Genomic DNA, 24,780 nt, shown 5'->3' on the forward strand with positions numbered 1-24,780 from the left:
CTCGGCGAAGTACACACCTCCATACCTCCACCATGGAGTGGGCGGCGCGGGGGGAGCAGGTGAAGCGTACGCTGCTGGGCTGACGCAGCGTTGGTGCACGCGCTAGCATGTTTGTATCGCTTCGGAGACCACTGCTGGGTGAGCTGCGTGAGAGACCCCGACGACGGGCGCCTCCGAGTACGTTTTTTTTTTGGGCTCATCAAGCTCCAACTTTCGTCGGTGAACGCGTCGAGCTCCGCGTACGGCCTCTTTGTGTTTTACGCGACGTTCTTTGAGCGCATCGCACTGAGTGGGGAGGACTGCGAGTGCCAGGTGCACATCAAGGTGCGTGGCCTGGCTCACCCAGACGTTGCTTGCGATGCTGCGCATGCGGGGTCAGATCCAGCGGTGCACGTTTACCCTCGACGCGTCCGCCGTGCCGAGCCGCATCGAGGTCGAGATCGACTGCGAGCAGGGTACGTAGTGCGTCTAACACAGGTATACGGAAACGGCACAAACTTACGTACGAAGACCGACCGGGTCTCTTTCCGTCCATTGATCCCCACCCGCCGTTTGCGCTGAGCGTGCGCCCGACGACCGCGCGCGAGTGGACCGAGCACTTTCTGAGTAGCGGAAAGACGGGCGAGTGCAGTTTGTACTGCGCGCCGGACGCGTGCGTCCTGCGCAGTCGCCTCGATGGGCCGCTGGATACCCGTGAGTCGCTCCGCCACTCGATCCAGAGCGAAGTGCGCTTGCCGCTCGGCGAGATGGTCGAGTACCACGTCCCGGACGAGACGCACGTCCAGTTTTCTCTGTGGGAGTTCCGCGCGGCGATCCACGTCGCCGAGCAGCTCGGCACGGACCTCGCGCTGGCGTTTGGGTACGGCGGCGAGCCGATGTTTGTGCGGCTGCAGGTGCAAGAGGAGCTATGTGCCGAGTTTATCCTCGCTACGACCGGTGACCCCGACCCTGTACCGCACGCGCCGAAAGAGCGCGCCGCCTCGCCGCCCCTCGCGCACGAACTCGCGCCCGACTCGCGCGAAACGAGCCGTGCGTCGCAGTCTGTCGTGCCCGAAGCGGCGCGGCCGAGCAGCGACGACGAGGACCTCTTGCCGGTGCGCGGCGTAAAGCCCGAGCCTACGCCGTCGCAGGCACGCGGCGGCATTCCCCTCTCGCAGCTGCCGATTGTGGAGCCGACGCCCTTGGATCGGGGGGGGAGTCGCGACGAGCACCCCTCGGCGCTGTTCCTAGGCACCCCTTCTTCGCCGACGCTCGATGCGGTCGAGATCCCCCCGACGCAGGACACACTCCCCGCGACCCAAGTGCCAAGCCATGGTCGGAAACGGGTGCGTTCCCTCGCTAACCCGGCAGTTCCGCCCGATATTCTAGCCCGGGAAAACACCTCCACATGTGTTGGGGACAAACAGTCGGCGGTGCTCTGTTTTGACTTACGCCCGAGCCATCTGTGCGCGTAGCATATGGCCCAGTACTCGGGAAGCGCGTACGCGCGCCAGTTCCCTGACCAATATTCCAGTCAATACATACAGGACCAGCATGCTGGGTACCCCACGCCTGGTGCGGAGGGCGTCCCAGCTTCGAGTAGCCAATCGTCGTTCCTGTACGTGCCGGGGGCCGACCTCGGTCAGTACGCCACCGGTGCCGGGCTCGCGGTGCACCCTGGCCTGGTGAATGTCCCTGACGAAGGACAGTTTATCCCACAGCGCATCGTGCCGCCTGCACCGCCTTCGGCGCAGTTTGCGGGATGGCCGGCCCAGCCAGTGTCGCGTCACGATTCGGCGCCGCCGACGCAGCAAGAGGTGCTGCGCTACCAGCTTGCGCGCCAGGAGGCCGCAATGGCATCGAGCGCCTCGCTCCCGGTCGAGCGCCCACTGCACGCGCAGGCACCGCCAGATGCGCGGTACGCTGCGATGGCGCCGCAGCACGGCCGCTCGCAGAGTATCGACGCGTACGCCATGTCACAACAGTACCATCACCCGTTGCGAGGGGCGACACTGTCGTACGACGATAGCCCGTCGCCGTCCGAAGGCATTCCGCCCGCGACGCCGCCCAAGCCCAAGCCCCAGGAGCGGGGCGAGCGGCTGCCGACGTCCCTCTCGAACATGTCGCTCGCGAGCTCGGTGCGTTCGGCGGGCGAGATACCGGCGTCGCCCAAGAGCGGCCCTGGCACCGGTACCGACTCCCCGTCGCGGCATCGGACGCGCGATGGGAGCCGCTCGTCGCTGAAGAGCATGATTGGCGGCCTGGTGCATTCCATGAGCGACGTCTTTGCGCCGAACGAGAAGCGCCCCGAGATCTCGACGCCGTACGACCCGGTGCACCTGACGCACGTCGGCTTCAATGCGCACACGGGCGAGTTTACCGGCCTGCCACGCGAGTGGCAGCAGCTCCTGCAGCAGTCGGGCATTTCGCGCCAGGAGCTCGAGCAGCACCCCCAGGCGGTGATGGATATCGTGGCATTCTACCAGGACAATGCGCAGGATGCGCCGATCGGCGGCGAGAACGACGACGTGTGGACCAAGTTTGGCGCAAACGTCGGCGACGACTCTTCGTCCTCGCAGCCGCACGAGCAAGAGGTGTGGGACGCGACGGCTCAGTACGCCCACCCTGCGCCTGTAGCGCCCGCGCCTCCTCCTGTGCCTCTCGGCCCTGCGGTGCCGGCGCCTGGGCGTGTATCGCCGAGTTTCCGCCCTCCGGAGCTGCTGCAGTCGAGCAAGTCGAGTGCGACGCAGCCGCTCGTGGAAGACGTTACCCATACCTACAACCCTGCGGCAGAGCGCCCGCCCGACGCCGCGCCCGCCGCGTCTGCGACGCAGCTCGTGCGGAACCAGTCGCAGCGTGCTGAGGCGGCGGCGGCGGCGGCGGCGGCGCGCCCTGCCGAGCCCGAGATGCGCCCCCCGCTCGGGGCCGGGCATGCGGTCCCCCGGCGCCAGACGAAGCGGAACAAGGTGAGCGACGCGCAAGTTATGACGCGTCTGCAGGCCGTGTGCATGCCTGGCAACCCCACCAAGATGTTCAAGGACCTAGTCAAGATCGGCCAAGGCGCGTCGGGCGGTGTGTTTACTGCGAAGAGTATCGGTTCGGAGCAGCTGGTGGCTATCAAGCAGATGGTGCTTTCCCAGCAGCCCAAGAAGGACCTGATTGTCAATGAGATCGAAGTGATGAAGCAGTCGCGGCACCCTAATATTGTGAACTTCCTCAACGCCTTCCTGAACCAAGGCGAGCTGTGGGTCGTGATGGAGTACATGGAAGGCGGCCCTCTTACCGATGTCGTCCTGCACTCGATCTTGTCCGAAGGGCAGATTGCCGCAGTGGCGAAAGAGTGCCTGACCGGCCTGCATCACCTGCACACCCACGGCGTGATCCACCGCGACATCAAGAGCGACAATGTGCTGATGAGTATGAACGGGAATATTAAACTGAGTACGTCTCTCTACTAACGCAGCCGACTTTGGGTTCTGTGCACAGATCGGCCAAGCGCACGCGAAGCGCGTCACGATGGTCGGCACGCCCTACTGGATGGCCCCCGAAGTGGTCACGCGCAAGGAGTACGGTCCCCGCGTGGATATCTGGAGCCTGGGCATTCTGTGTATCGAGATGATCGAGGGCGAACCGCCGTACCTCAACGAGAATCCCCTGCGCGCGCTCTACCTGATCGCGACCAACGGCACGCCCAAGCTCCAGAACCCCGAAAAGCTCTCCCCAACGATCAAAGACTTCCTCTCGGTCTGTCTCGAAGTCGACGCGGACCGCCGGCCTGACGCGGCCACACTGGCAGAGCACCCATTCCTGCGCTCGCCCGAGCCGCTGCGCTCGCTCATTCCCCATATCCGCGCCGCGCACGACCACCGCGCGCAGCGCCCGTAGTTCTCCCCACAACGCCGTGGCCACGTGGCATATGCAGCTGGGCGGGGCACGTCCGATCGGACCGGTCCACCAACACTGCGCAGGCGCGTGCTGGAGCTCGAGAGGACGGTATAGCATGGGAGATACGTCCTATCTGTCGACAACGGCGAATGTAGGTCGAGTGGCTAATGCAGAACATCGGCGACGCGTCGTTCGCTCCGCTGCGCGCTTCGACGTCCACAAACACCTATGCGGGTGGCACGGCGGAAGCCGGCGACCGCACGCTCTTGCCCGCCTCGGGCGGGAACGACGGGCCGACGCCCGAGATTGTCAAGTCGTCTGTGATTGACGATGCTACAATGCGCTCGCTCTGCGCTATGGATGTATGTTGCACCACTGACCCAGTGCGGCCTGCCCCTGATGGACGAGCGCCTGCGCCAGAGCCTCGAATCGGCGCGCGAGGCGTCCGCGTTTATCAAGAAACGCGCCGCACTCGAGGAGGAATATGCACACGGCCTCAGCAAGATGAGCAAGACATACGCATCCGAGTACTCTTCGCACGAGGCTCGCGCGGGCTCCTACAGCTCGAACTGGAAGAGCATGCTGCACGCCCAAGAGTCGCTCAGCGAGAACCACTTCCGCTTCGCGACGAAGCTCACCGCGATCAGCGACGACCTCGCGATACTCGTGCGCGACTCTGAGCGCCAGCGGAGGCAGCACCGCGAAATGGGCCACCGCCTCGAAAAGAGCCTGCTCGACGCGGAGTCGAGTGTCGAGCGCGCCCGCATGCGCTTCGACATTGCGGCCGAGGACCTGGAACGTGTGTTCCTTGTGAAGCAGGGCGACACGCAGCGCGCCGCCGACATGTCGATCGGCGCAGCGGCGAGCAAGCGGACGCTCGGCATGTCCTTTACCAAGGGCGGCCTCTTTAAGAACAAGAACCCCCAGCAGATTTTGCGCCACGAGGACGAGTTCCGTACGAAGAAGAACACGGCACACGAAATGCTGCGCACCGAGGCGCAGCAGGCACAGGTCGTCCGCCAGGAGTACTTTAGCCAGCACCTGCCGCACATTCTGCGCTCGCTCCGTGATACGCTCAACGAGCTGGACACAGGGCTGCAGTTCCAGCTGATGCGCTTCGCCTTCTTGTACGAGAGCATCGTGCTGAGCGACGGTATGGCGGTCAACCCGCTGAACGAAAAGTCGACTACCAATGGCCTGCGCGACTCGGCCTCGGCGATCGACAATGGCGCCGACTTTAAGGACTTTTTGCAGAGCTACGAGCTCGCGCACGGCAAGGACTTCAAGGGGCCGCGCCGCTTCAATCCTTACGACGAGCAGACGCTCACGAACCTCATGTACCAAACCACCCTTACTGGGCCGGGCGCGGGCGGCGACGAAGGCGCCATGTCGGGCGGGTCGGCGCACGCGATCTTTGGCGTGGACCTCACCACGCAGCTTATCCGCGACAATGTCGAGGTGCCGCCCATCCTCGAGATCTGCGCAGATGCGATCGAGCGCGTCGGCATTCAAAACATGGGCATTTATCGACTGTCGGGCACCACGTCGCGCGTGCAAAAGCTCAAGGCAAAGTTTGATGCTGACTGGTCGTCGGTCGATCTGATGAGCGACGAGGCGCTGAGCGACATTAATATCGTCGCAGGCTGCCTCAAGCTTTGGTTCCGCGAACTGCCAGAGCCTTTGCTCACCCATGCATTATACCCGGCGTTCATTGAGGCCGCCAAGGTGGAGAACGACTACTTGCGTCAGATCCGCCTGCACGAGCAGGTCAATGAGCTACCGGACGCCAACTATGCCACTCTCCGCTTCCTGATGGCGCATCTCGATCGCGTCCGCTCGCAAGAGTCGGTCAATCAAATGAGCGCGCACAATCTCGCGATTGTCTTTGGCCCCACGCTCCTCAGCCCGCCCCACGACGTGGTCGCGTTGGACGCCGCCGCAGGCGGGCCTGTGCATCTACAGGATATGAGCCACCAATGCCTGGTGGTCGAGACGATCCTGCTCAAGTACCGCGACATCTTCGTCGACAGCGAGGAGGATAAATAAAAAAAAAATGTAGCGTACACAATCGGTTCACCGTCTACACAACAGAAAACACACTATGTGTTGCTTTTTTGACTTTCTGGGAAAAGCAGAGGGGAGCGACACACTTAGTCGAAGAGACCGAAGCCCATGTCGTCATCGGACTCCTCCTTCTCCTCCTCCTTCTTCTCCTCAGCAGCCGGGGCAGCGTCACCACCAGCGGCGGCGCCACCGGCAGCGGGAGCAGCGGCAACGGCACCACCCGAGGGGACCGAGGCGAGCTTCTCCTGGCCCTCAGCAATGAGCTCCTGGAGGTTCTTGCCCTCGAGCTCAGAGATGAGCTTCTCGAGGCGCTCCGAGTCGGCCTCGATGCCGACGGTGCCGAGGAGCTTGGTGACGTCCTCAGCCTTGGGGCTCTCGTTAGCGAGCGAAAGGAGCAGGTAGGCGGCAATAAGCTTCATTTTTGTTTTTGTTTGTTAGGGTGTACCACAAATCCGCGAAATCGCTTTGGTCCAGAGGAAGACTTGAGGCTTAAAGGTAGGCCAGGAGCGCCACGCCTCGTACTTTGGTCGCGCGCAAGAAGCTGTTATCACGTGACTCGAATTCCAAAACTATACGTGCACGTGAAGGGGGGGATTCCTTTGAAGGGCGCGCCGCCCACGTCTTCTCCCACCTACAAGCTCGTCGAAGATGTGCGTAGAAAGAGGTTCGGTAGCAAGGCTGCCGAACCCCGTTTATTGAGGACGGGATACTGACCATACAGGGATGACTACGACGCTGCCGCTGCCGCTGAGCTGAAGCGCAAGAGGACCTTCAAGAAGTTCCAGTACCGCGGTGTCGACCTCGACCAGCTGCTGGACCTTCCCAACGAGGAGTTCGTCAAGCTTGTGCACGCCCGTGCCCGCAGGCGCTTCCAGCGCGGCCTTACCCGCCGCCCCATGGCCCTGATCAAGAAGCTGCGCAAGGCTAAGAAGGAGACTCTCCCTAACGAGAAGCCTGCGATCGTCAAGACGCACCTGCGTAACATGATTGTCGTCCCTGAGATGATCGGCTCCGTCATCGGCATCTACAACGGCAAGGTACGTGTTTTGTTTATCGATGGGGACTAACCACTAGGTCTTCACCACCGTTGAGATCAAGCCCGAGATGACCGGCCACTACCTCGGTGAGCTGGCCATCAGCTACATCCCCACCCGCCACGGCAAGGGCAGCCTGGGCAAGGATGCGTACGTACATGCGTTGGAAATCATGCTGACCACAGGAGCCGCTTCATCCCTCTGTACTAATTCATGTCTTGCAGGGAATTGCTGGTGATGCGCACGGAAAACTCTCTATTGCTCTTGTTGGCACATATCTTCTTTAGATAGAGAGCACGCAGCACACCGTGCTGGCGACATCAGTGCTATCTCAAAATAAAAGCCTTTGCTCACGACTCGTATACGGCTGCGTCTATAGGGTGAAGAGCCGAAAAAGCGGGCCCACGTGGCACCGCCTCCTCGTCCTCCACTTGTAGGACAAGGATGCTAGGGGGCGCTCAGGATGAGCACGCCGCATCCGAACTGTGTCTGGCTTGAATTCATCAAGAAATGGCACGACGATGCGCGTGAAAAGGGGACAAAGGCTGCGGCGGCCTACCTAAAGGCACATAGATCGCTCGCTGCTACCACGGAGCCGTTTGCGCACCCATGCGAGACCGTGCGCCTGGCAGGCATAGGCGACTCCATCGCCAAGCGACTCGAAAAGGAGTATGAGAAATGGTGCCAAGATAATGGGGAAACGATGCCAGAGCCGCGTATGTATCGTAGCTGACGCAGCATCCACGTCGCGCATGGCAAACACGACCCGCACAACACGAACCAACACGACGCGTGCGCCGCGGAAGCGCAAGGAGTACGTTCCTGAGCCGCGGTCGGGCGCACATGGACTTCTTGTGGGACTGTACACGAAAGCAGTGGAAGATGGTAACGACGACGCACAGATTGGCAAGGCCGAACTGATTGCGCGCGCCCAGCCCTACTGCGACAGTGACTATTCTGTGCCAGGCGGCGGCTCGCGCTCCTCTTTGCCTTCGTCACTCGCGCACCAGGGCGGAGGAAGCCAAAACTTTCAGGCGCGCAGGTCGTATATTACCGCCTGGAACGCGATGAAAACACTCATTGACAAGGGCTACGTATACCGTACAGGGAATCCGCCGCGTTTCTTTTTGAGTGAGCAAGGTATGACGATTGCGCGCGTGCTGGCCGAAGCCGAAGGACTGGGTCAGCCGAACGCTGATGACGCGCAAGAGGAGCCGACGCCGGCCGCGACTCTGCCCGCTACAGAGCCAGCCACCCAGCCAGAGACCCAGCCTTTTTCCACACAATCCGAACCCTTGCAGATACCCACCCAAACGCAAGAAGAGCCGATTGCACGACCCCAGCAACGGCTATACCTTCCCCCACGCAAGCATATACTAGAGCGCACCGAGCCTCGGACGTGGAAGCGGACGACGTCGGCCCAGTCTGGCCTCTCTGTGCAGGACAGCATCGACGTCGAGGATATGGAGCCTCACAATGTCGTGGTCGACCTCGTCCAGTCATCGCAAGAGGATGTCTTTGTCGCAAGTGAGCCGCGCGCGCGTTCGCCCGAGCTACGCCACGCAGGGCCGGTCCGCATCAGTATCTCGCTGATCGATTCCTCACCGGTGATCCAGCACCGGTTCAGCTCCAGCCCTGTTGTAGCGAGCTCGCCTTTGCGACAGACACGATACGAAGCGCCGCCCAGCTCGAGTCCGTGCGCACGCACACTCGAGGTGCCTGCTGCGCCTGAGCCTCGGCAGCTGCCCCCACCTCGGCAGCTGCCCCCACCTCGGCAGCTGCCCCCACCGCGGCAGCCGCTTGGGTGTCATGTCCTTCCTGCCCATTCCTTCACGGTGCACTTGATCATGGACCACCGCGAAGTGCGTGCACGGCACACCCAGAGCGCCGGTTCGGGCCGGCGTGTCACATTTGAAGAGGCAATGGAACGGCGTGGCATTCCTTGTGAGCTCCGCGCATTAGAGCTCGGCGATATTCTATGGGTTGCGCGGCCCAAGCCTGACAATCCGCCAGACGTTGCCGAAAAGTGGGCCCTGGTCCAAGAGGTGGTGCTCGATACGGTAGTCGAGCGCAAGCGCCTGGATGATCTTACGTCGAGTATCTTTGACGGGCGTTGGCACGAGCAAAAGGTACGTTTGGACGCTAATGTAGCAACGCCTGCGCACGTCCGGCATGGGCCACGTATTCTACCTGATTGAGGATGTCGATGTCGCGAATATTGTGCAGCGCCACGGTGACCGTATCCAGACGGCGCTGAGCAGTACACAGATCATCGATGGGTTCTACGTGCACCGCACGGCCAATGGCGAAGGCACAGCCGATTTTCTCGCCAGCATGCACAAGACGCTGGAAGAGCAGTATGCAAGCCAAGCGCTGCATGTGTTACGCGAGGAAATGATCGACCGTGACCACTACGACGAGATGCAGGCGCAGTTCCGGGCTGCGCATCCCAGCACGCCTTTTCTGACCGCCTTTCATACTTTTCAGTCGCTGCACGGCAAGTCGAGTGCGGCGGGGACATTACAAGATACGTGGACGAAGATGCTTTTGTGTGTCCGGCGTATCTCTCCCGAGAAAGCGCAAGAGATCGTGCAGCGATGGCCGACGCCCCACCACCTCTACCGGGCATGGGCGGCGTACGAAACCGAGGCGCCACAGACCAAGACGGTGCCTGCGTTTCTGAGCACGGTCATTGACGACGAGGTGTTTGTGGCGCGCCGCAAGATCGGCAAAGCACTGAGCGAGCACGTGTGGGATCTGCTGCGCTCGATTGATTATGTACAATAGCTATCCCAGCAGGACTTGAAACATGCCCCGCACAGCATTACAGAGATAGAGTCGTCCGTTTTGGTTCTGGAGGGCATCCCTGATGTCCTCGACAGAAAGAGCGCGCTGTGACACCTTTTCCTGCCGCACAAGCTCCTGAATGAGCATACCAGGAAGCAGGTTTTGGAAAGGAGGCGTGACCAAGGATGGTGACGCATTCGGCACCTCGAGGATAATATTAGCAATGCTGGACTCGGTCACGGACGGCGTACCGTCTACGTCGCTCCACAAGAGAACATCAAAGCAGGGGTCGTGGGTGGTATCGTTCAGCGCGCCAAGGTTTCCGCGGACGCGCGCTCTGGCGTCGTCGTATACCTTGCGGCAATCCGTTTTGAGGTAGGTTGTGGGGCCCTGCAGCGACGTAGGCGTAGGATCGAGCCGCACCATGAGCGTAGCCCCCTTTGGCGAGGCTAGCGGTGCGATGACCGCGCGCGAGGTCCCCCCCTTTGCAATGCGCAAGCTCGCGCGAAGCTTGGCCGTCTCTGAGCCCTGAATCGCCTGTGTCTGTTCCCAGAGCTCGCGGACTGCATCCGACGCGAGCACCTGATCTACGCTCCATCCCTGCTCCCCCCATTCGCCTGGAAAGAGGCGCGCGAGCTCAGCAGTGGCGTGGACCAGGCGCAGGACGTGCGCGTACCATAGAGGGACGTGCGCGGCGAGCGGATGCTGCCTAATTTGTTCGCATTCCGCGGAAATTGGGCGCGATTTTTCATGGAACTTTACATGCTCCGGAAGAAGCACGTCGACACTACATTCTCCCTGCGCAGCGTCGCGCAAGCAGTGCACGCTTGTGAACGTCTCGGCAGGGATGCTCGCCATGGCGTCGAGGGCAAACACGTGGCTCTCACGTGGTTTTCCGGGGTCTTCCGGTGCGTCGCCCGCCTAGAAATGCCCGCGCGCCGATTGGCCGCGGCTGTCGGGCCGATGGGAAATACACGCGTGCTGGACTGGCTGGACTGGGCTTGGAGGCCAAGGAAGAAGCCGTGTGCGGGCGAAGTGGCCGAAAATTGCAAGGCCCGTGTTTGAATTGTACCCATACCCATTGAGGTGAAGGCAATTACGCGGAGCGCCAGCCCCAAGTATCTTGCTATAGCACCGCCTTAACAGTGTATCATGGCGCAGCTGTTCTCTTCCTCTGCTCGTGTTGCCGCCCGCGCGGCATCTAAGGCCGGCCAGGCGCAGTCGGTACGTACTTCTCGGCGGCTTTTGGCCTTGGAACATCGCTAACCTATGCCTCCGCTTGCGCGCATTCGCTCTGGCTTCACTTGTACAGGTTCGCTTTGCCTCTACGCGCGCCCAGTCGACCGTGCCGGTATGTATACTCTGTCCGGAATGAGCCGATGCTGACCGAACAGTCGATGCTCACCTCGCGCACGTCGGCCATTGCTGCGACTGCTGTGACCGTTGGCTCGATCGCCTGGTACCAGCAGCTGTACGGTGAGCTCCCCTTCCTGGAGAAGCTCAGCGCGAACAGCCCCGCTGAGGACGGTTTGCACCCCCCGGCCTACCCCTGGCCCAACTCGGGCTTCCTTGACACCTTTGACCACGCCTCGATCCGCCGTGGTTTCCAGGTGTACCAGGAGGTCTGCAGCACCTGTCACTCGCTCTCCCGTGTGGCCTGGCGTAACCTGGTCGGCGTTTCGCACACTGTCGATGAGGTGAAGGAAATGGCCGCCGAAGTCGAGTACGAGGACGGCCCCAACGATGACGGTGAGATGTTCCAGCGCCCGGGTAAGCTCGCCGACTACCTCCCGAGCCCCTACCCCAACGAGGAGGCTGCTCGTGCCGGTAACGCGGGTGCTCTTCCTCCGGACCTGAGCCTGATCGTCAAGGCCCGTCACGGTGGTGCGGTACGTTTTGCTTATGCTGACCAATAGGACTACATCTTCTCGCTCCTGACTGGTTACTGTGACCCCCCTGCTGGCGTCACGATCCCCGAGGGCATGAACTACAACCCCTTCTTCCCGGGTACTCAGATTGGTATGTTTTTTCTCCATGCTCACCGCAGCCATGGCTCGTGTTCTCTTTGACGGCCTCGTGGAATACGACGACGGTACCCCTGCTACGACCAGCCAGATGGCCAAGGACGTTGTCCAGTTCCTGTATGTATACTTTTTTTTGTTCTCGTGCTAACCCCAGGCACTTTGCTGCTGAGCCCGAGCACGACGAGCGGAAGGTATGTACATTCTCGTTATTCTGACCATCAGCGGGCCGGTTTCAGGGCCGTGATCCTCCTCTCGGGTCTCTTTGCTCTCTCCGTCTGGGCCAAGCGCTTCAAGTGGTCGCCGATCATGAACCGCAAGATTGTCTATGACCCCCCGAAGGGCGGCAAGCCCCACCACTAAGCGTAGATTGCTTGTTGGAAAACGATTGGACTGCTCCCTACGGACCTCTCGCGTGTTCAAGGGCAATTAGGCTCCCGCGCGTCCTTAAGTAGACTCTTGCCAGGACCGGCTGTGCTTCTGGCAAGATGCACAGGCGCGAGTCGAATTACACCTGTAATATGCACTTGCTCTGCCATGACACTGCTGCGCGCACTGGCCTGCCACTGTCTTTTCTCCGCGCCGCGCGGTGCGCGCGACTGTGCGCGGTGTTCCCTGGCGGCCCTGTTCGGGGCGCCGTGGAGGCCCCTCCGTTCACCGCCTCGATTGGCCTGCTAGGTGGTTCTTGCGCACGGCTACATCGCTTTGCAGAGTCGGGCGCAAATGTGTCTCGTGATTGGCCTCATGTGTGACGTGTCGAGAAGCAATTTTCGCCCACCCACCCTCCCGGCATTATGACATAAGCACGAAGGGGGGTAGGCGGCCGAAATCCACGGGCGCTGGGGGTTCGTGTCACTTCGCGGCGCACGCACAGCTCGTTCTACGTCCATCAGGTTGGCTCTGACAAGCAAGCGCTGCAAGTTGGTGTAACACTAGAGTTCGGTTGTTTAATTCACCCTACTCTCTTGCTGTAACTGTCTAGCGCACAGCACGACGCTGGACAGCTCATGCATGATTGGAAGAATGGACCATCCACTTCCGAAAGTCGATGAGCACTTTTATGGTGGGTGTCTATGACTGACGCAGGCGGAAACTCGTTTCTAGATGCGCCTCCGGGCCCTGTGACTGACTTTGTTCGCAAGTCGGGTGGCCACAGTGTCATTACGAAAATTCTCATTTGCAACAATGGTATCGCGGCCGTGAAAGAAATCCGGTCGATCCGCAAATGGGCCTATGAGACGTTTGGCGATGACCGCGCGATCCAATTTACGGTAATGGCCACGCCAGAAGATCTGCGCGTGAACGCTGAATACATCCGCATGGCAGACAAATACATCGAGGTACCGGGTGGCCCGAACGGAAACAACTATGCGAACGTCGACCTGATCGTCGACGTTGCGGAGCGTGCCGGAGTGCACGCTGTGTGGGCCGGCTGGGGTCATGCCTCAGAGAACCCTCGCCTGCCCGAGGCGCTCGCGCGCCTCTCGCCCCGCATTCTGTTTATTGGCCCCCCTGGCTCGGCGATGCGCTCGCTTGGCGACAAAATTTCCTCGACAATCGTCGCACAGCACGCCGATGTGCCCTGTCTGCAGTGGTCGGGTACCGGCGTCACCGAGACGATGATTGGCGAGGAGGGCTATCTCACCGTGTCCGACGATGTATACCAGCGCGCCTGCGTACACTCTGCCGAAGAGGGCCTGGACTGTGCTCTGAAAATCGGATTCCCTGTAATGATCAAAGCCAGTGAAGGCGGCGGTGGCAAGGGTATCCGCAAGTGCACGGCCCCCGAACAGTTCTCGCAGCTATACCACGCCGCAGTCGGTGAAGTGCCTGGCTCGCCGATCTTTATCATGAAGCTCGCTGGCAAGGCACGTCACCTTGAGGTACAGCTCATTGCGGACCAGTACGGCAACGCAATTAGTCTGTTTGGCCGCGACTGCTCCGTGCAGCGCCGCCACCAAAAGATTATTGAAGAGGCGCCTGTCACGGTCGCCCCGCCGCAAGCCCGTCGCGAGATGGAGCAGGCTGCAGTGCGTCTCGCAAAGCTGGTTGGCTACGTTTCGGCGGGCACCGTCGAGTGGCTCTATGCGCCGGAGACGAACGAATTTGCTTTCCTCGAGCTGAACCCGCGTCTGCAGGTCGAGCATCCCACCACCGAGATGGTGTCGAACGTGAACATCCCTGCGACGCAGCTGCAGATTGCCATGGGTGTTCCTTTGAACCGCATTGCCGAGATCCGCACCTTGTACGGCCTTCCTGCCGAAGGTGCGGACACAATCGATTTTGACGGCACGCAGCCCGCCAAGCATAACCCCGAGCAGAAGGAGCCTGCGCCGCACGGCCACGTTATTGCGTGCCGTATTACGGCAGAGAACCCCGACACGGGCTTCAAGCCGGGTGTCGGCTCGCTCTCGGAGCTCAACTTCCGCTCGAGCACCTCGACGTGGGGCTACTTTAGTGTGAGCACCAGCGGTGCGCTGCACGAGTACGCAGACTCGCAGTTCGGCCACGTCTTTGCGTACGGCAAGGACCGCGAGGAGGCGCGCAAGCACATGGTATTCTGCCTGAAAGAGATCTCGATCCGCGGCGAGTTCCGTACGACGATCGAGTACCTGATCATGCTCCTCGAGATGGAGGCCTTTGCCGAGAACCGCATCACCACGGCTTGGCTCGACGAGCTGATCCAGGAGCGGATCACCGCAGAACGCCCGACGCGCGACCTCGCCGTGATCTGCGGCGCTGCCGTCAAGGCGCACGTCCAAGCGCTTGAGTGCGAGGAAGAGTACAAGCGCATTCTGCATCGCGGCCAAGTTCCCCCGCGCAACACGATCCGCATCTCGTTCCCGGTGGAGTTCATTTACGAGAACTACAAGTACCGCTTTACTGCGACGCGCACCTCGCCGGACGGCTGGGCGCTGCGCCTGAACGGCAGTGTGACGCGCGTCACACTACGCCCGCTCACCGATGGCGGCCTGCTGATTGGTCTTGCCGGCCAATCTTATCCCACGTACTGGCTGGATGAGGTTGGCCAGACGCGCCTCACGATCGATGGGCGCACCTGCCTGATCGAGGAGGAGAACGATCCGACGCAGATCTGCAGTCCTTCGCCGGGTAAGCTCGTGCGCCTGCTTGTCGACAGCGGCGAGCACGTCACGGCCGGCCAGACGATTGCCGAGATCGAGGTGATGAAGATGTACCTGCCGCTGGTAGCCCAGGAGAACGGTACGGTGACCTTTGTCAAGACGCCGGGTGTGTCGCTGAACCCCGGTGACCTGCTCGGTATCCTTACTGTGGACGACCCCAGTAAAATTCTGCATGCCTCGCTGTGTGTCACGCCGCTGCCCGACTATGGCCTACCGGGCATCGTCGGCTCGAAGCCGCACCAGCGCTTCGAGGTCGCGCTCCAAGTCTTGCATTCTGTCTTGGACGGTTACGACGAGGAGGACCGTGTGCAATTTAGCCTTCACGAGCTCATCGAGACGATGCAGCAACCCGAGCTGCCCTACCTGCAGGTCCTGCAGGTCCTCTCGAGCCTCAACGGCCGCCTGCCCGACAACCTCGAGGAGGCGCTGCGCACGACGCTCGACGAGACTGACGTTGGCCGCGCCGTCTTCCCTGCGGTGCGCCTGCGTGCGCTGCTGGACGCGGCGGTCGCCAACATAAAGGACGCCACCGCGCGCATGACGCTCGAGACCTCCGTTGCGCCGCTCTACTCGCTCCTGGACGCTTATGGCAAGGGCTCGCTACGCCACTTCCAGATGACGACACTCGCGCGCCTGCTCGAGCGCTACTGGGACGTGGAGAGCCAGTTCCTGGGCGGCCCCGAGGCCGTGCTGCGCTTGCGTGCTGCGGCCGAGGGCGATCTGAACCAGGTGGCCGCGCTGCAGATTGCGCACCTGGGCCTGCCACGCCGCAACAGCCTGCTGCTTGCGCTGCTCGACAAGCACATCAAGCACAGCGACATGGTGAGTAAGACGGAGCAGTCGCAGCGCATGGTAAGCGTCCTGCGCCAGCTTTCGTCGCTGAGCGGCCCCAAGACCGCCCCGGTGGCGCTCAAGTCGCGCGAGATTCTGCTTGGCGCCGAGATGCCGTCGCTGAGCGAGCGCCAGGAGCAGATTGAGACGATTCTGCGCTCGTCGGTGACCAGCGGCTCGTACGGCTCGAGCGAGTCGCGCGCGCCGTCGCTGAGCGTGCTGCGCGAGCTGAGCGACACGCCGTTCAACGTGTTTGACGTGTTGAACACCTTCTTTGCGTCGCCGCAGCGCTCGGTCGCGTATGCGGCACTAGTGACGTATGTCATGCGTGCGTACCGCGCCTATGACATTGTCTCGTTCAACTTTGCCTCGGAGAACGTTGGCGGCGAGGAGCGTGCGCTGATTACGTGGCACTTCCAGATGTCGCAAGACGTGCTGCAGAACCGCGCCAAGGAAAAGGAGCGTCAGGCGTCGTCGACGGATCTTGCGGAGCACATGAACCGCCGCACGCGCCCCAAGCTGCGTCTTGGTGCCATGACGAGCTGTGCGAACATCAAGGACCTCTCCGAGGCGCTGCACGGTGCGATGAAGTACTTTGGCAACAAGACCACCGAGCCGGTCAATGTGCTCAACATTGCGCTCACGAACGAGGAGCAGGTCACCGACCCCAAGCTCATTGGGACGATCACCTCGGTGATTGCGCGCCATTGCGACGAGCTCAACGCCGCCGGCCTGCGCCGCGTCACGGTGCTCCTGTGCCAAGCGGGCGTTTACCCTCTCTATGTGACGCTTCGCCGGATGGACACCGGCGAGTGGCGTGAGCAGCGCGCGATCCAAAACGTGGAGCCTGCGCTGTCATACCAGCTCGAGCTCGACCGCCTCACGCGCAACTTTGACGTGACGCCGGTGCCGATGAGCTCCTCGACGGTGCACCTGTATTATGCGCGCGGCCTCACGAACCGCTCGGACGTGCGCCTCTTTGTGCGTGCGCTGATCCGCCCCGGCCGTCCTCATGCGGACGTGCCGCTGTACCTGCTCACGGAGAGCGACCGTGTGCTGAACGACATCCTCAACATGCTCGAGGTGTCGCTCGGCCGCGTCGAGTTCAGCAACGCGGACGCGTCGCACATCTTCATGTCCTTCCTGTACCCCATGGAGATTGAGCTGGACGACGTGTTGCGCACGCTCGGCGAGTTTGTCGAGCGCCACGGACCCCGCTTCACGCGTCTGCATGTCGCCGAGGCAGAGATCCGCATCGTGCTCCAGACGGCCGATGGCGCGCGCCCGGTGCGTGTGTTTGTGTCGACAGAGACGAGCTTCACGCTGCGCTACGAGGTGTACGACGAGGTGATCGACTCGAACGGCGCTGCGGTGCTCAAGAGCCTTGCCAAGGATCCCCACAGCGCCCCGCTCCACCGCAAGAGCGCGCACATGGCGTACCAGAACCGCGCCGCGATCCAGATGCGCCGCGCGCGCGCCTATGCGCTCGGCACGACGTTTGTGTACGACCTCGTGGATGCGCTGCGCCAAGCGCTGCGCAAGCTCTATACCACGCCCAACGCGCCGAGCGACCCGGTGCGCGTCGCAGAAGAGCTCACGCTGGACGAGCACGAAAAGCTCATCACGATTAAGCGCCCGGCCGCCTCGAACAAGATCGGCATGGTTGGCTGGCGCGTCGTGATCCAGACGCCCGAGTACCCCGAGGGCCGTCCGCTGATGGTCGTTGCTAACGACGTCACGCACCACGCCGGCTCTTTTGGCCCGGCCGAGGACGCGTTCTTTGCCTCGGTCGCCAAGGAGGCGCGCATGACCGGCACGCCGCTCCTGTACGTCTCCTCGAACTCGGGTGCGCGTATCGGTCTCGCGACCGAGCCGATGGACCTGTTCAAGGCCAAGTTCACGCAGGACGACCCCGAAAAGGGCTTCGAGTACCTGTATCTGGACGATGCCGCTCTCGAGCAGATCCAGACCAAGAACCCCGGCGCGGTAAAGACGCGTGCGACGCAGGCCGCCGACGGCACGACGCACCATGTGCTGACCGACATTATCGGCAGCACGCGCGACGGCCTCGGTGTCGAGTGTCTCTCTGGCTCGGGTCTGATTGCCGGCGAGATGAGCCGTGCGCGCCATGCCATCTTTACCACGACGATCGTTACGGGCCGCAGTGTGGGTATTGGCGCGTACCTCGCGCGTCTCGGTGGCCGTGTGATCCAGGTCGAGACCTCGCCCATGATCCTGACTGGTTTCCAGGCGCTGAACAAGCTCCTAGGCCGCGAAGTCTACACGAGCAACCTGCAGCTCGGTGGGCCGCAGATCATGTACAGCAACGGTGTCTCGCACCTCAAGGTCCCGTCAGACCTCGACGCAATGATCGCGTACCTGCGCTGGCTCGCGTTTGTTCCGGCGCGTGTTGGCCTTGCTGCGCCGATCGCGCCGCCGACCGACGAGCCCGAGCGCCCCGTGGCGTTTGTGCCGACCCCGACGCCGTACGACCCCCGCCACCTGATCGCGGGTGTGGAGCGAGAGGACGGCACGTTTGTCTCTGGTCTCTTTGACCGCGGCTCCTTCCAGGAGACGCTCGCTGGCTGGGCGACGAGTGTCGTGGTGGGCCGTGCGCGCCTCGGCGGCATTCCGTTTGGTGTGATTGCGGTGGAGACGCGCACGCTCGAGCGTGTGATGCCCGCGGACCCCGCGAACCCCAACTCGAACGAGCAGCGCGTCTTTGAGGCAGGCCAGGTCTGGTACCCCAACTCTGCGTACAAGACGGCGCAGGCGATCGTCGACTTCCAGCGCGAAGGTCTGCCACTGATCATGCTTGCCAACTGGCGCGGATTCAGTGGCGGTCAGCAAGACATGTACGACGAGGTCCTCAAGCAGGGCAGCAAGATCGTCGACGGTCTCTCGACCTACACGCAGCCTGTCTTTGTGCACATCCCTCCTGCCGGCGAGCTGCGTGGTGGCTCGTGGGTCGTGATCGACTCTGCGGTGAATGCCAACGGCATGATTGAGATGAGCGCGGACAGCGACTCGGCGCGCGGCGGTGTCCTCGAGGCTGCCGGTCTCGTCGAGATCAAGTACCGTGCAGACAAGCAGCGTGCCACGATGGAGCGCCTCGACGAGCAATATGCAACGCTCGCCGCTGCCGCCCGCGCTGCCCCTGCAGAGGAGCGCGGCACGGCGCTTGCCAAGCTCACCGAACGTGAGCGCCAACTCGCACCCTTCTTTAACGCAATTGCCACCGAGTACGCAGACGCCCACGACCGCGCGGGACGCATGCTGGCCACCGGCGTCCTCCGCTGTGCTATTCCGTGGGCAAACACCCGCACCTACTTTTACTGGCGTGCGCGCCGCCGCCTCGCCGAGGTGCGCGCGCAGCGTGCGCTTCTTGCCGCCGACAGCGGCCTGTCGTTTGCCGATGCACAGGCGACGGTACGTCGCATTGCGCAGTACACCGAGACCGACAACGACCAGGACGTCGTGCGTCAGCTCGAAGAGCACGCTTCTGCGCTCGACGCAGCTGTCGACGAGGCTAAGCTCGCCAGCCTCCAGGCGCAGATTGCTGCATTGGACGAGAACCTGCGTACGCGGCTGCTGGCAGGAAGCTCGTAGGAATTATAGGACTATTTTGCACTCGGTTTTGTCTGTGCCGCAGGGTGCCGCGCAAGCTCGGCAGGGAGTTGCGACACAGGCGACTTGCTGATCTCTTGCTTGAGCTCGAAAAAGTGCTCCGCGTCGTCCTCGTCGAGGAAGGACACGGCGCGGCCCTGCTTGCCTGCACGACCCGTACGTCCAATGCGGTGGATGTACGACGAAAAGTTGGTCGGGAACTGGTAGTTGACCACGAGCGAGACGTCGGGGAGGTCGATACCACGCGCACCAATGTCGGTACAGCACAGCACCTCGTTGCGGCCGTCGCGCAGCGAGCCGATCGCCGCCTCGCGCTGCGACTGCGACAGACCGGAATGGAGCACGGCTACGTGCCACTGCGTCAGCATAGATACGTACACCAGCACGCCTCAAGTCGCGGCCAATCATATCGGCGGTCGTCTTTTGGTTCACAAAGACAATCATGGGGGGCGCCAGACCAGAGTCCAGCACAGCCAGCAGGCGCTTTCTGGGTGAGTTGTTGTACGTACTTGCGCTTCTCCTCGCCTTCCACAAATTCGACCTGCTGTTCGACGGTGCCGACGGCCTGGCCGGCGTTGCCGATAATCACCGTCGCGGGGCGCCGCAAATAGGTCCGTGCGATCTTTTCGACGTACGGCGGCATGGTCGCAGAGTACAGCATCGTCACGCGGTACTGATTCGCGTCGGGGAGGTGCGCGAGCGGCTGCTCGGCTGCCTCGCCATCCGGCTTCATCGAGCCGCTCGGCAGGCTGCCGAGAATATAGTCCAGCTCCGCCTCGTAGTTCATATCCACCATACGGTCCGCCTCGTCCATCACGAGGTAGGTGCACTGCCCCAGCATCACGATGCGCTGCTCGATCAAATCTTTTAGACGACCGGGTGTCGCAATGACGATTTCCGCGCCGCGCTGCAGATAAAAGGCCTGCTCGGTAATGTCGCGGCCACCGACGACCGACACGACGTTGAAGCCGAGACGCGAGACGAGCTTGCGTGCCTCGGCCTCGATCTGCTGCGCCAGCTCACGCGTAGGCGACATGATCAGCGCATAGGGGCCGAGGTGCGCATTCTCCTCGGTCAGGCGGGGGAGCCGCGCAACGTAGGACAGCATGGGAATAACAAACGACGCCGTTTTGCCCGAACCCGTCTCGGCAATACCGATCAGGTCGCGGTTCTCGAGGCCAATGGGGATGGCCTGCCGCTGGATCGGCGACGGCTCCTTGTACCCAATCTCCTCGATCGCCTCGAGCACCGCGGGGGAAATCGCAGACTCGCGCCAGGAGCGCAGGGGGTGGGGAATGTGCCCGCCCTTGGCCACGATCCCATAGTCCTCGCGGAAGATGCGCCAGTCGCGCGCCTTCATCTCGCTGAGCGGCTTCTCCGTCCAGTGCTTTTCGTCGAGTGTCGACTTGAGCGCCGTGCGCCGGCTGCTCCCAGCGCGCTCCGAGCCGTCGAGGCCAGCGCGTCCCGCGAGCAGCCCCGTCTGTGCCGGGACGTAGGCGAGCTGCTGCAGATCGCTCGTATCTTCCTCCTGATCCCACTCAAAGTTGAAGCGCTTCGACGGGTCGTTGGACCGCTTCTTGCGCCCCGTCTTGCGGTCCGGGCGCACGCCGAGGTACCGTTGCTTGATGGCGCTCGATTCGGTGTCGGGCGCGTCAGGCGTATCCCCCCGCGCCTCGGGTGCGGGTGATTCATGCTTCGCCTCCTCCTTGGGCTTCTCTGGCGCGGCCGGCTGCTCCGCGACGCGCGCCGCCTGCGCCTCCCACTCGTGACGCGCCCGTTTCGTGCGCTGGAGGCGTTCAAGCTCGGCGGCGGCCTCGGCCTCCTTCTCCTGCTCGCGCTGTGCCTCGCGCTCCTTCTTCGACACGAACCGTGGCTATGTCAGCAGGACTACGTACCCGGCTTGCTCCGTCCGCCGCGGCCTTCTTCGCCAGCAGCTCCTGCACCGAGAGCGGCATGATCCAAGCGTAAGTCACGTGCCGCTTCTTCTCGTCTTCCCAATGCTCGGCCTCGCGGCGTGGATGCCGCGCGTGAGCGCGATGGCGTCTGCCATTGCGCGCCCAGCGCTCCTGCCGCGCATTGCTGTGGCTAGCTATGCGACGCTGCCGTCTGTGCGCATCGGCAACCTCACGCCCGCGCAGCCCAAGAAAAGCGTACGTCTTTTTTCTGCTGACCCAGCGCAAGCGCCTCGGCCGTGGCGACGGCTCGGACCGCGGCGGCACTTCGACGCGCGGACACAAAGGACAAAAGGGCCGTGCCGGCAACGGCAAGCCCAAGCCCGGATTCGAGGGTGGCCAGACGCCGCTGACGCGGCTGATTCCCAAGCGCGGCTTTATCAACAGCCACGCGCAAACGTTTGTGCCGCTCAACGTCGACCGCCTGCAATACTGGATTGACCAGGGCCGCCTGAATCCCCTGGAGCCGATCACGATCAAGGAGCTGTACGAGTCGCGCTGCATCCACCGCATCCGCGACGGCGTCAAGCTCCTCGGCGACGGCAACGGCCACATGCGCACGCCGGTCAACCTGGTCGTCTCGCGCGCGTCTCAGTCCGCGATCCAGGCCGTGGAGGCGGCAGGCGGCTCGATCGTGTGCCGCTACTATAATGCTACGAGTCTGCGTGCGCTCGTCAAGCCGCACAAGTGGCTCTTGAACAACAAGCCCCTCCCGCACTTTGCGGACCCCGTATCGAAGCGCGACTTGCTTTGGTACTCTTCCATAAACAACCGCGGCTACCTCGCGCTGCGCGACCTTGAGGAGCGCGCCGCTGGGTCTGCTCCAGCACCGCCGTCTGAGTCAGCAGACGCGCCATAGATCCCCGCAAGGGCAAAATAGCAATATCCGGTATTCGCCCGAGGCACGGGGGAGCAAAGTAGCCTGATCGCTCTTTGTGGACGTCGTCGCAGCAGACTCTACACTCCATGGCCCGTGATCGTTTGGCAGCTATGAGGGCCCAGCAGGCGGCTGGGTCCGGTGGATACGGTGGTTCGGATGTTGGTGCCGGCAACAACGGGTACGGTGACCACCTTTTCCCGACCCAGGAGACGTCGGGTATCCCGACCGGTGGCCAGACCGGCCTGCCTCAGGCGAACACGGCGGTGGGCGCGACGCCGGTTGCGACCTACTCGCAGCCCGCTACGTACCAACCCTCGGCGTTCCAGCAGACGCCGGTGCACCAGTCGCACATCTACACGGAGTCGTCGGCGCCTACGTCGACCGTGGCTGCCGAGCCGCAGAACTCGTACGAGATGCAGCCCCGTCACACGGGTGTGGTTACTGGTGCGGACGGCAGCGGCCCCGCGACGTACGGCGCAGGCGCGCCGGGTGCCACCGCCATCAACATGCCGGATGGAAACAACAACACGTTCTTTGGCTCGATTAGCAGCATTCAAGACGCGATCCGCCAAATTGAGCAAAACATCAACAAGATCTCGGACCTGCACTCGCGCTCGCTCAACAACGTCGGCGAGTCTGCGCAGGTCGAGGCCGAGTCGCAGCTCACCGCTCTTGCCCAGGAGACGAGCAGCCTGACCAACTCGGTGAAGAACAAGATCAAGGCCCTCGAGGCTGAGGCCGTCAAAATCCCCACCAGCGGCCCGGCGCCGGAGGGCGTCGACCGCAACGTGCGCCTTACCCAGATCGGTGCGGCAAAGAACCGCTTCAAGGAGACGATCCTGCGCTACCAGGAGGTCGAGAAGGCGTACCGTACCAAGTACCGCCAGCGCACCGAGCGCCAGCTGCGCATCGTCAAGCCGGACGCGACGCAGGAAGAGGTCCAGGGTGCGCTCGACGGCCAGGTCGGTGGCCAGCAGATCTTTGCGCAGGCGCTCATGAACTCGAACCGCCAGGGCGAGGCGCGCGGTGCGCTGCGTGAGGTGCAGGAGCGTCACACGGATATCCAGCGTATCGAGCAGACAATTACCGAGCTCGCCGCGCTCTTCCAGGAGATGTCGATCCTCGTCGAGCAGCAGGACGAGCAGTTGAATGTGATCAAGGACCACGCGCAGCACACCGAGCAGGAGGTGCAGGCTGGGTACGTCATTTTGCTAACCAAAGTCGCCAGCAGACCGACAAGGCGGTTATTTCGGCCAAGAAGGCCCGTAAGCGCCGCTGGATTTGCTTCTGGATCCTGGGTACGTTGTTAAAGGCTAACAACAGTCGTTCTTGTCTGTATTCTTATTGCGGTCATTGTCGGTGCTGTGTGTGGTAACGGCATGTGCCATTCGGGTGACAGCAAGAACAACAACAATAACAACTAGAACGATTGATTGGGAAGGGGCTGAGAAGGCACACAGTCCGCCGCGTAATTTGTGCCTCTCTCTTTTCTTGGTCCCGTATCGGATTAGCGTAGTGAATGATTGTGAAATACTTGCGGGGCGGCGGCTTGCAAGTGCATTCGTGCGCAGTCTTGCTTGCTAGCCATGTCTCCATAATGGCAACAATCATAATGGGACTGGAGCTGATATGCTACACCATAACGACCTTGCTCCATATAGCTTGTGCCTAAGTCCCCCACGAACGGCTTTCCATCCTACCGAATCGACCGAAAATGATGGGAGTACCAGGACCTGCGCATTTTTCGAGTAGAAGTACGCTACTATTTAATGTATTAACACAGGCCGGGCACCAGATCATTGCCCTTGCTGCGCTTGTGTGGAAAACATGCATTGCTGCACAGATCGTTTCAACAAGGGTGGACAGGTCCCCCTTGAGGACTACAAGCAAGACAATCAGCAGCCGCAGCTCGAGGGCCAAGCGAACCGCAAGCTGTATGACGAGGAAGCGACTGTCGAGTCGAGCAAGGCTTACCCCCCTGCTGCAACCATGGCACCTCCGCAACCGCCTCGCTGAGCCAAGGAGCCCAACTTGCGCTCCTTATACCAAGCCCGCACAATCGTGAATCTATAATACTGGCGGTCTATAGCGCTCGTACGCACGAACCACTCTTTTGTCATAAACCTTACTTGGTGTGCCTCTCCACAAGGTCGCGCACGCCTTATTTCTTGACTCTACCTGGTGGAGAGGAATGGTATATGTGACCTATGGGAGGTTTTCACTCGATACCCCAGTAGGTATGTTTACTTGCTGACCATCAAGACCAAGCCAGAAGTGATGTTCCTTGCTGCGCATGGTGTGGATATATCCACTGCTTTACGAAACAATGGAAGGGCGACGCGCCCCTTCCTGTGGAAGATTACAAACAAGAAGGGGCACAGCGCCAGCTCGAACGCCAAGCCAATCGTCGTCTCTATGACGAGGAAGCGACTGTCGACTCTGGCGTAGCCTACCCCCCCGCTGCAGTCATGGCGCCCCCTATTGCGGCGCCAGCCGATCTCGATCTTCCTAACAGCAGTCCCCCGGAAGCCTCAGAAGACGACGCGCCGCCACCCTATCACTAATTGTTTTTCTTGC

At 62.0% G+C, this 24,780-nt stretch overlaps 11 protein-coding genes across 11 annotated transcripts; 8 read left to right on the forward strand and 3 right to left on the reverse strand.

Annotated features, from left to right (window-relative positions):
• Positions 1-32: 32 nt before the first annotated feature.
• MJAP1_003735 (non-specific serine/threonine protein kinase) lies at positions 33-3,864 on the forward strand (the record flags this gene model as incomplete). Its single annotated transcript, XM_060267660.1, has 8 exons — positions 33-66; positions 89-177; positions 205-324; positions 347-455; positions 478-1,325; positions 1,455-1,480; positions 1,583-3,420; positions 3,443-3,864. 8 exons carry the CDS (start codon positions 33-35, stop codon positions 3,862-3,864), a joined length of 3,486 nt encoding a protein of 1,161 aa, XP_060123643.1.
• Positions 3,865-3,979: 115 nt separating this feature from the next.
• Positions 3,980-5,910, forward strand: RGD1 (Rho GTPase-activating protein; the record flags this gene model as incomplete). Its single annotated transcript, XM_060267661.1, has 3 exons — positions 3,980-4,015; positions 4,038-4,226; positions 4,249-5,910. 3 exons carry the CDS (start codon positions 3,980-3,982, stop codon positions 5,908-5,910), a joined length of 1,887 nt encoding a protein of 628 aa, XP_060123644.1.
• Positions 5,911-6,014: 104 nt separating this feature from the next.
• On the reverse strand, positions 6,015-6,347 carry MJAP1_003737 (uncharacterized protein; the record flags this gene model as incomplete). The annotated part of the gene is made up of 1 exon (XM_060267662.1): positions 6,015-6,347. The coding sequence occupies one exon, from the start codon at positions 6,345-6,347 to the stop codon at positions 6,015-6,017; it is 333 nt and encodes a 110-aa protein (XP_060123645.1).
• A 229-nt stretch (positions 6,348-6,576) lies between these two features.
• Positions 6,577-7,172, forward strand: RPS15 (ribosomal protein S15; the record flags this gene model as incomplete). Its single annotated transcript, XM_060267663.1, has 4 exons — positions 6,577-6,582; positions 6,687-6,965; positions 7,003-7,112; positions 7,148-7,172. 4 exons carry the CDS (start codon positions 6,577-6,579, stop codon positions 7,170-7,172), a joined length of 420 nt encoding a protein of 139 aa, XP_060123646.1.
• Positions 7,173-7,665: 493 nt separating this feature from the next.
• MUS81 (Crossover junction endonuclease mus81) lies at positions 7,666-9,749 on the forward strand (the record flags this gene model as incomplete). The annotated part of the gene is made up of 3 exons (XM_060267664.1): positions 7,666-7,678; positions 7,701-9,091; positions 9,114-9,749. The coding sequence occupies 3 exons, from the start codon at positions 7,666-7,668 to the stop codon at positions 9,747-9,749; spliced, it is 2,040 nt and encodes a 679-aa protein (XP_060123647.1).
• Positions 9,750-10,607, reverse strand: MJAP1_003740 (uncharacterized protein; the record flags this gene model as incomplete). The annotated part of the gene is made up of 2 exons (XM_060267665.1): positions 9,750-10,454; positions 10,530-10,607. The coding sequence occupies 2 exons, from the start codon at positions 10,605-10,607 to the stop codon at positions 9,750-9,752; spliced, it is 783 nt and encodes a 260-aa protein (XP_060123648.1).
• A 294-nt stretch (positions 10,608-10,901) lies between these two features.
• CYT1 (cytochrome c1) lies at positions 10,902-12,133 on the forward strand (the record flags this gene model as incomplete). The annotated part of the gene is made up of 6 exons (XM_060267666.1): positions 10,902-10,973; positions 11,144-11,638; positions 11,666-11,768; positions 11,797-11,890; positions 11,928-11,964; positions 11,996-12,133. 6 exons carry the CDS (start codon positions 10,902-10,904, stop codon positions 12,131-12,133), a joined length of 939 nt encoding a protein of 312 aa, XP_060123649.1.
• A 710-nt stretch (positions 12,134-12,843) lies between these two features.
• Positions 12,844-19,353, forward strand: ACC1_2 (acetyl-coenzyme-A carboxylase; the record flags this gene model as incomplete). Its single annotated transcript, XM_060267667.1, is given in 2 exon segments — positions 12,844-19,173; positions 19,192-19,353. 2 exon segments carry the CDS (start codon positions 12,844-12,846, stop codon positions 19,351-19,353), a joined length of 6,492 nt encoding a protein of 2,163 aa, XP_060123650.1.
• An 11-nt stretch (positions 19,354-19,364) lies between these two features.
• On the reverse strand, positions 19,365-21,326 carry PRP28 (RNA helicase; the record flags this gene model as incomplete). The annotated part of the gene is made up of 4 exons (XM_060267668.1): positions 19,365-19,727; positions 19,750-19,858; positions 19,881-21,244; positions 21,267-21,326. 4 exons carry the CDS (start codon positions 21,324-21,326, stop codon positions 19,365-19,367), a joined length of 1,896 nt encoding a protein of 631 aa, XP_060123651.1.
• Positions 21,327-21,407: 81 nt separating this feature from the next.
• On the forward strand, positions 21,408-22,182 carry MRPL10 (YmL10; the record flags this gene model as incomplete). Its single annotated transcript, XM_060267669.1, has 2 exons — positions 21,408-21,521; positions 21,547-22,182. The coding sequence occupies 2 exons, from the start codon at positions 21,408-21,410 to the stop codon at positions 22,180-22,182; spliced, it is 750 nt and encodes a 249-aa protein (XP_060123652.1).
• Positions 22,183-22,313: 131 nt separating this feature from the next.
• On the forward strand, positions 22,314-23,627 carry MJAP1_003745 (uncharacterized protein; the record flags this gene model as incomplete). The annotated part of the gene is made up of 3 exons (XM_060267670.1): positions 22,314-23,401; positions 23,425-23,501; positions 23,527-23,627. 3 exons carry the CDS (start codon positions 22,314-22,316, stop codon positions 23,625-23,627), a joined length of 1,266 nt encoding a protein of 421 aa, XP_060123653.1.
• Between the last annotated feature and the right edge of the window lie 1,153 nt (positions 23,628-24,780).

This window comes from Malassezia japonica, chromosome 7 (genome assembly GCF_029542785.1).
Source record: "Malassezia japonica chromosome 7, complete sequence".
NCBI lineage: Eukaryota > Fungi > Basidiomycota > Malasseziomycetes > Malasseziales > Malasseziaceae > Malassezia > Malassezia japonica.